The sequence below is a fragment of the Myripristis murdjan genome, chromosome 6 (genome assembly GCF_902150065.1).
Source record: "Myripristis murdjan chromosome 6, fMyrMur1.1, whole genome shotgun sequence".
In the NCBI taxonomy this organism is placed as follows: domain Eukaryota; kingdom Metazoa; phylum Chordata; class Actinopteri; order Holocentriformes; family Holocentridae; genus Myripristis; species Myripristis murdjan.
This window is the reverse complement of record NC_043985.1, coordinates 4,243,150-4,252,191: the sequence shown is the minus strand read 5'-3', so window position 1 is coordinate 4,252,191 and position 9,042 is coordinate 4,243,150. Positions and strand designations below refer to the sequence as shown.

The 9,042-nt window shown below is 43.9% G+C and overlaps 1 protein-coding gene across 1 annotated transcript; it reads right to left on the bottom strand.

Annotated features, from left to right (window-relative positions):
• Nucleotides 1-1,276: 1,276 nt before the first annotated feature.
• On the bottom strand, nt 1,277-9,007 carry LOC115360593 (fibroblast growth factor receptor substrate 2). The gene is made up of 7 exons (XM_030053584.1): nt 8,557-9,007; nt 7,696-7,784; nt 7,492-7,583; nt 6,731-6,917; nt 5,001-5,144; nt 4,274-4,437; nt 1,277-2,931 (listed from the first exon to the last, which is right to left on the bottom strand). Exons 3-7 carry the CDS (start codon nt 7,555-7,557, stop codon nt 1,804-1,806), a joined length of 1,689 nt encoding a protein of 562 aa, XP_029909444.1. The 5' UTR covers nt 7,558-7,583; nt 7,696-7,784; nt 8,557-9,007; the 3' UTR covers nt 1,277-1,803.
• Nucleotides 9,008-9,042: the final 35 nt, after the last annotated feature.

Sequence of the window (9,042 nt, the reverse complement as noted above, 5' to 3'; positions counted from 1 at the left end):
CCTTGAGTATGTGTAACTTTTTCAAACTGGATAGCTTGTTTTGGAACCAAACTTGCAGATTTTTAAGGGAAGAATCATTCAACCACCATTTGTTTCTCAGAGACCATGAGGTGCTGAACTGCAGCCCTGTGAAGGGTGGGATACAGTGTAGTCCTAATGCCATCTGAAATACAGGCGACCTGAAATTCAATATTAAATAGTTAGCATTCACACTTACCACACAGCTGTGTGCACAAGGACTATTTACCATTTTCCTCATGCTGACAATACAATACACAAAATGCTGCTTAAAGGACATACTTACCCATGCTGAAGTTAGAGGGAGGTACTATAAAATAAAATGCGAGTTGTGAGAAAGGTGAGACTCAGTGGTATGTATTTACAGTATATTACTTATTTTGCAAAGCAAACCAAGATTGTGTTGGAGCCACCTATTGTAGTCAGCTCATTTCAAGTGAACTCTAGTTTGATCTAGTTGCGCAAGTTTTCTCAGGGGAAACCAAGTGGACAAGAATTTAACGCCCCTGTCCTCTAACAGATAGGTCACAGGTTTCATCCCCAAAGCAGCAAATGTGCCCCTCAGCAACCACGAGCCTTACCAGCAGACTTTTAGTGTGGAGGGTGTGGAAGGCAAATTAGGCTGACCTTGTGCAGTCTGACCTCCCCTGTGGAGTCCACAACAGCACCTTTGGAGCTGGTGGGGTTCACTGTGAGGCTCAAGAGCACATCAGCAGGGTGGGAGCTTACGATCACAGAGGCTTGAACCCAGACTGCTCAATTAGAGGAAGGCCCTGGATAAGGCTCTGCTGCCTTATCCAGGGATCAGAGCCAAAAGAGATTATTATTGAAATATTTCCTTGATCGTGTGCTATTACATTCCTTTGAGTTGACATTCTGCCTTAAGTTAACACCCTGACTAGTGTGACCACGGCTCAGTCACTGGTCCTAACAGATTAAGCTGTCCTGTTATTTTCCACATAACACTGCTGAGTGTATGGGTTCACTGTGTATCGGCATTCTGCACATACATAATGAGCAACACATATTCAAAAACAAACTTTGGAAAAAAAAAAAAAAAAAAAAAACACAACACAACAACTCCTTCCCTGACTCATGCTTCTCTAAAAACCCTCCCATGACTTTGGCCCAAATCCACAAAACCAAGGCAACCAGCATCATCACACCAGCAGGAGCAGCAAAATGCTCCTCAAAGAGCAGACTTCCCAATCTGGTGAGATAATCTATAAGACAAGACAAAGGCATCTCATCCACTAAGTACAAATAAAAACAGAACAGACATTTATTGTGCCAGAATCTACTGTACATAGTCAGAAACATAATGTAGTGTACCATGTAATCCTTGGATACTGAAATTACAGCAGCATGTAGTGAATCATATAAAAAAAGGCTAAATGGAATGCTTTGTTCAGTAATACTGATTTGTACCATATAAGGAGAGGGAATGGGTGAGGAGGAGGAGGAATGCAGTCCAGTCTTATTAACATAATAAACAACCCAAATGCACTGTAGAATGAGTGAAGGAAGAGAGGTATTATATTACCATAGGAATAAATTGGTATATGGCAAGTACCTAGGTTTAATTTTTTTGGTCTACCTGAATTCATTTACAGGTAACCACACAAAGTCAGTTAACTCATTTTTAAGACTTTTACTTGCGGAGTCTCTTATTTGCATCTCCGATGTCTCTCCATTATGTGAATATAAAGATGGCACCATTCGTGCCTCTGTGTATCGTATTTAGAAAAAACAAAACAAAAAGGTTAATAGGAAAAAGGTGCGTGGTCAGACAGTGCTTTTGGTGGGCAGCTCGGTGCTGTTGTGCCGCGTTTTGCGCGACGTGCCGTCATCACGCGGCCGGGCCTTCTGCAGGTTGGACATGGCGGCGGTACGCTCGATGTCGATGAGGGCGTAGAGCTCGGTGCGGCGCGTGGGGGTGCTGGGCGGCAGCGGGGAGGTGGGGGTACGGGGCGTGTGGGGGTTGCTGCCGTCCGAGGCACCCTTGTTGCCCGCCCCGGCGCTGTTGTCCATCTCCACCTCGATGTAGTTGAGCGTCTTGGGCGGCTCGGGGTGGCCCGGTAGTGGCGGCCGGCGGAAGTCAAAGTTGAAGACGGTGGGTCCATCAGTGCGGCGGCGGGCCGTATCAGGCCGGTGGGCGCTGAGTGGTGCCGTCACGTTCTCGGTGTTCACGTAGTTGTGGGAGGGCTCCAGGGCTGCTGACAGCGGGTGGGCGGACAGCGGGTGGGAGTAGGAGTGGTGCAGCAGGCCGTGGTGGTGGTGGTGATGGTGGTTGTAGCCGTTGAGCGAGGGCGTCTTTAGGCTGCTGCTGCTGCTGCGACCGTTCTCCTCGTCCTCGGAGCTCGGCTTCCTCGCCTCCCAGACGGGCGGCAACACCGGCAGGTTCTCGTAGTCCAATAAGGCGGTGCGCCGCTGGGCTGAGTTGTTGACATTCTGAACGTCGGGGGTCAGGGGGGGTGGGCGGTGGCGGCGAGGGGCTGTGGCTGGGTTTGAGGAGGTGGAGGAGGAGCCGTTGGAGTGTGTGGGGGTCGGCTCTGCCTCGGTGGGGGCCTCCTTGGCACTTTGCTGAGTGTCCGTTTGGCCATTAGTCTCTCTGGGCTCCTCGGCGTCCCTGGACTCCCTCGCCTCCTGCTGCCGCTTCTCTTTCTCCTTGGCCATCAGCTGCCTCTGAACAGGGGTGGGTCCCAGAACGAAGCGCACCCCCTGGGGCTCCAGCAGCACCTGTGGCTCCGGCTGGGCTGGCGGGGCCGGGGGCTCAGTGCGGACCCTTGGGGGAGGTGGAGGGGTCGGAGGACACTGTGACTGCGGAGAGCCAGGACTCTCCAGAGGGGTTGTGACTGTCAGCGGGCTGGGCTGGTCCTCCAGCAGCCCCGTGGTATTGACGTAGGTGTGAACCTGCTCACACACACACACACACACACACACAAACAAAGTGACACGAGTAAAATACTGTTCTCCTAACATCCCGTTCTTTGTCATTTGCTCTACTGCATATACACCTTTATATTTTCTGTTAATTGCATATCACAATTTAATACTGTGGTATGAACACTTTTTATTGCTATTATTTAAATCTACATTTACTCCGTTTTTATTTGTGTTCCATTTGTTCTATCCTAAAATGCTGCTGCAATGTCCAAATGTCAACTCTCAAATTTAAGTAAGTAGGCAGGTACTCGAATTTCCTTATTTTCATTTCATTTCATCACAGAACTTTTTTCAGATGTCACAAGTTCTCAAAATTTGAAAGATATAATTTTCCATATTGGTCCAGACAGTGAGAAACCTGAAAAATCACAGCCATTGGCTTAGCATGATTTTAACAGTGATGGACAATAAAAACTGTCTCTATACCAAAAACAGTGAAAAGAACAGTTCACAGAAATACTGATGTAAAGGTTATTTATTAAAGTTATAGTTGAGTAAGTGAAATTAGATAACATTTCTACTAAACTGATATTTCTGCTCAATTATATTAAGGCTAAATAAAAACAAAATGATGAGCGGCTATCTTATCTGGGGACTCTTTACATAGTTGCCCAAAATAGCTTAAAGAGATCCCAATAAGTTACAGAAAATATATAATAATTGTATCAAGGTGGGAAGTTAACTTACTGCCTCATTTAAATTTGGATTTTAAGTCCACCAGTCAGTGACCAGTTAAGCATGATTTAAATATTCTTATCTAATAAAAAAATACACTCAATGACCACTATATCAGGTCCGCCTGTCCAGTCTAATGCAGTTCAGTGCAGCAGCTCTGCCATAAATTTTACCTTTTAATAAAGTTTATAATGTTCAGTTTTTGCTGACACTGTGGAGAATGTATACATTTAATTCTAATGTTTATTACTGAGGTTATAGTTTGCAGAGGTCTTGTATTGGACTGCATTATATTGAGGTGTTTCTAGTTTTTGTCTTCCCCATTTATATAATGAGAGGGGCAGCATATTAGAAACAGCTCTAAATAAAATGCAGTCCAGTCTAACAGCAGCACTAACTATGAGCTCAATGCCAAACACAGAATTGAATGAACACCTCTATTACTGTGACAAAGAGACAACCTGAGCATTACTGGCATCATAAAAGTACACTTCATGGCAGACCAGTTGTATTGGATTGTATTAGATTGTGCAGGTGGACCTAATAAAATGGCCACTGAGTGTAAGTACTAATGGCAGTAGAAGTAGTAGAGAAAGTAGTAGAAGTGGTAGCAGTAATCAAAATGGTATCTTACCGCCTCGTCAGCCACTAGTAGGGGGTGTGTAGACTCTTCTCCCACTGAGGGCAGACGGGTGCTCGCCACAGACGGGTGGCGGGTGGAAGGGTGTGATGGGACCTCGCCCACAGAGGGAATTCTGGTCACACCGTTTGGCACCGTGGGCACAGAGTAACCCAGAGCTACCGACACACATAAGAGGGAAAAGTATTTCATTAGACTGTCATGCAGAGGTCACTTCAGTGATATACAAAAAGACATGATGCAGGTTTCTGCTTGGATATAGAACCTGATGTTTCTGTTGGATCTCTACTGTAATGAACTAGCTTACTCACTTTACTCTGAGAATGTGGCTTTTGACTTTCTGTCCATTACAGGCAATTGTAAGTAATAAAATAACTTGTGCTTGCATTGCTAGTCAATATTATGCTGGTTCCATATCCTAAGACTTCAAAACAGATATGAAAATTGATTATGTCCACATAGAGCTTATTTTGTGACCAAGATAGGCTTCTGGACATCCTGAAACTTCTACAACTGAGATGTGTGGAGTCCTGCATAGGAGTGTGTGATCTGAGATTGGATCTGTGTTACAAATCCCAGTGGAAAAATCAGGGGTACCACCGTAGCAAAAAAAAAAAAGTTAGAGAAACACACACAGCCAAGAGACAGCAACCAGTCAAAATAATTCACCATTATACATATTAAAAAAAAAAGTGAAGGGTTTTTATAAGTGTGTGCGTACCTGCAGGAGTGTGTGGTGTGTGTGCAGCTTGGTGGTTGGGTTCCAGCACGGCCTCCTCCACCACGCTGATGCTGTGGCTGTGCATGACCTCCTGCAGCATGTTGAAGATCTCTTCTGCCCGGGCACACTTGAAGGCAAAGATCCCTGCACATACACATAAAAAATAAAGCACAGCTAATATCAACACAGTGCATTCAGCCATTCACAACAACCTCCTGTTCACTGGCATTTGTCTCCCTCAGTGTTAATTTTGTCGACAACAAAAACATCTGTCAAAAGACATATCTTAAATGGTACAAATTTGAGTAACAGACACTGTGAAATTCAAATAACAATGATCTTGTTTTTTGGCAGTAAAACTTATTCTGAGACTAAAATGAGACTAGCATAAAATATATTAGGAGATGGGTCGGTGTCAAAATGATCATCATTGCTAATCCCATCTCTGCACCTCAACTCCCACACAAATACTTGGTGCCCCTCCCTTGTCAACATTCTCAATTATTTGAAACTTTTGAGATTGATTCTTGCCAGAAAAAATGTTACAAGTGAATGAAAAAATGTGGCTGAGTGGTGCTTAAAAGAATGTTTAAAAAAAAAAAAAAAAAGCACTGACAAAAATTCAGATTTCCCTGACTTAAACTAAAAATGAGATTGAAGTCAATTCCAACAACTAAAATATTTCTGTCATGTTGCTAAGATTGAGAAGCTGCCAAAATTAACACTGGTCTTCCTTTAGCTACCCATCAGAGGATAGGTTGTTAACACTGAGGTGGAAAAATAAGAGCACATAAGGAGGGAAACAATACCATCAAAAATGGCTAAAGAACATGTAAACCAAGGGTATGGCAACACACCAAGGACAAACCACACATGGTCCTGTCACTGACACTGATATCACACTGCAAGGAAGCACTGCACACAGGGAGAAACACAGCACTAAGACGGGTATTATTGCCTGTCCAACAATACCACAGACACCAGAATTTACAGGTATCACTACTGTACAGCTGATCACGGGATTGGGTGGTCATGGTATGAATGAGATGGGAAAACACGGCGTGCCTGAGACTTACCGCACCCGCGAACCTACAGAACCCCTCCCAAACCCCCAGCTCTCTTCACCTCATCCTTATGAAAGCATGGGATCCAAAAATAATGGCACAAAAGGCGTGTCATGGCAGTAGCAGCAACATGTGATTCATGATAGATTGGCAACACAATCCGAAGATGATTCTGCTGCCCGACTCAGAGGAAAGGTTCATGTTTGGTTTTATCAGTGTGCAAAAAGAAAATTCAGTTTCCAATCATGTTCATGTGTAATGTTAATGCTCTGGTATTGCACTATGTCGGTACATCTTTGTCAATAAGCCATTATGTGCAATAGTATGAAGAGAAAGATAATTGAGCACGGACAATCAAAAATGCAGACAATTCCGTGTGAAGTGTGATACACAAATGGAAAATATGATCCCTATATATGCTTTACAAGGTGCATGTAGAATATTTACTGCTTAGAGTTCTAAATGTTGATTTGATTATGGCATCATATACCATGTAAATAGGTAAGGTGACAATGCAGAGATGCAAACAGTCTTTTATTGTTTGTGTTTTGACTGTGTCTTGCTGATGTGACTACTCACTTTCCCTCGATGATGAATAAAACACTGACAAGTGTATCTAGAGGACAGTGGAGCTGAAAACTATGAGGAGCTTTATTGAACATTTACCCTGGCCTGTTTGGCAGCGGCGGCCGCTCTCAAAGGAGAAGAGGTTGGAGTCATAGCCATAGCGCCGCAGGCACAAGTAGGGCCACCTGACATCGTCACGGCGATGGGTGTGGAGGACCAGCTCGGCCTCAGTCAGCTCCATCACGCCAGAGCCCAGCTCGTTCCCATCGTCGTCCACGTTGATCACCTGGACACCAACACCAAACACAGTCAGAGGCATAAAAATGTATGAAATAAAAAGAAACACTCCATTTTCTTTGGGATATAAGCCCCTGAATCACTATGGAAATAGAATAAATTATAGGCAGTGTTTATTTATGAATGAAGCATGTCCAGCATGTTAATAACAAACAAAAGCCAAATGCTGACTGTGTTTACTCAACTAGGGATGTTTGCAGGTAACCATCCATCCTTTCAAAGGAAAATACTGTTAAATCAAACATTTAAAGTATATAAGATCTTTTATTGGTAGCCACTGCAGCCAGTGGACTACAAATTTCCTGAAATGCGTTGGCCAACCGATCACAGGCGTCTAGGCGTCAGGAATGTAACTGGGCCAAAGTGAGAATCTCAAACAACAAAAGTTCGTGCTTGGGATATAGATCTCTGAAACCACTTTTGGAAATTGAGCAAGCATAATCAGCAGAGTTTGTGACTGAAGCCTCCCAACCACAATCATTAGTGAATAATCCAGGGTGTGGGTTGACAGACTCCAACTGACTATGAGGTCGGTGTTGAGACAGGCCAAGGCAAGAACTCACCTTGAATTTGCTTTGATGATTATCTGGAATTGACTCTTTCTCTGGACAGCTTAAGCAGCTACCCATGGCTTCTTCAGAGCACCATCTGATGTCTGACACGCAAGAAAAAAGCATTTCAGTTAGACCAAAGATTGATAACCACTGCACATAAAGCCATATCAGCCATCAGAACGTGCTGACATTATCCTGTCAGGGTTTGCTCACCTAGATCCTGCCACCAGTGCCCCTGGTTCCATTCTCAGTGCCTGAGTGACACTCATGCTTTTTCTGCTTTGCCAACATGAACAGCAATTCTGCATAGAGGGGGCAACATCGGTCATTTCATACAGCTGTGAAATTTACACCCATGACAATAATTGACATCTTTTTCTGTCTCAGAAAAACAAGCTATTTCTCCAAAGCATATAACAGCAAAAATCGAATAGTCATAAACTGTCTTGGGAGGCAGATTTAAGGGTCTAATTAATCTGCCAGTGAATCACGCAACATTACTTTTTATTTTTTACAAATGCTTTGCATTGTCCGCTTATCAGGTTTCACTGAATGTGGGTAGGATACAAATGGACCTTCCACACAACCAGTATTGTTAATTAATTTATCAATACCATGTTCCGTTACACTACTATGGTTTGTACATACAGCTTGCTGCGATGTGTATTTTCAATAAGCCACCTATGGGTGTTTACCATCCAAGTGGCTCGGAAGGGAATAAAAACATAAACTAATTGTCCCGAACAACTATTAGGTAACTAGCGTTGCCTCAGTCAGCTTGGTAACTTAATTGGGGAAGTTCGTAAGACTAACACTTCCACCAGCTACTGCAGGAGTAACTTTGTAATTAGAGAGATAGCAAGCTCCATTCGCTCAATATGTAATGTAATGGCAGCTAGTTAGCACCAAGCTAAACTGACTGTCTGCTGGTTGAATAAGCTAACACTACATTTCAGCTAACTAATTAGCTCGCAAGCTAGCGTTAGCGTTCCTGAGAACACACCAACGCATTTAGCTCGCTAGCCACAGCCCATTCTTGTGTATAAATTCACAAATTGACAAAGACATACTTACGGGGAGTGAAAACATCCAAACTTTTCGGACATCCAGATAACGTTACTGAACCAACAACTCCGGGTTATCACCAAACGACGCTAGCTAGTAAACCAACAAGTTAGCTAGCGTTAGCCTGCTGCTACACTAGCAGATCCACCATCTTTCCTCTGCGTTGCTAGAGCGCCAAAAAAACAATCACAACTTCTTTCAAAGGTGGCTAACGCTCACGTTTGCGAAAACGAAACAATGAAAAACAGCTTAAATCCATCAATAATCCTTCATGGTTCACTGTAGGCTAAAAAAGTCCGCCGATATCCACTTTTTTCTCCCTGAAAACGAAGTTTGCTTTGGTCGCACCGTCTTTTATCCTGCTAGCCTGCTGGGCTAAATCACTGCAACTTGGCTAAACTTCCGAGAGTTAGAGGCAGGAATCTCCAATGTGGTGAAGCCTCGGCCCAGTGCGCATGCGTGGCTGTGTGGTTTGGGATAGCCAGGGCCTCTCCC

What these genes read in the sequence shown, in the direction of transcription:
- LOC115360593 (XM_030053584.1), bottom strand. Translation starts at nt 7,557, where the DNA reads ATGGGTAGCTGCTTAAGCTGTCCAGAGAAAGAGTCAATTCCAGATAAT. An exon ending in ATCATCAAAGCAAATTCAAG is followed by an intron (nt 6,918 to 7,491) that starts GTGAGTTCTTGC and finishes GTTGGTGTCCAG; the next exon opens with GTGATCAACGTGGACGACGA. An exon ending in CACACCACACACTCCTGCAG is followed by an intron (nt 4,438 to 5,000) that starts GTACGCACACAC and finishes GTGTGTCGGTAG; the next exon opens with CTCTGGGTTACTCTGTGCCC.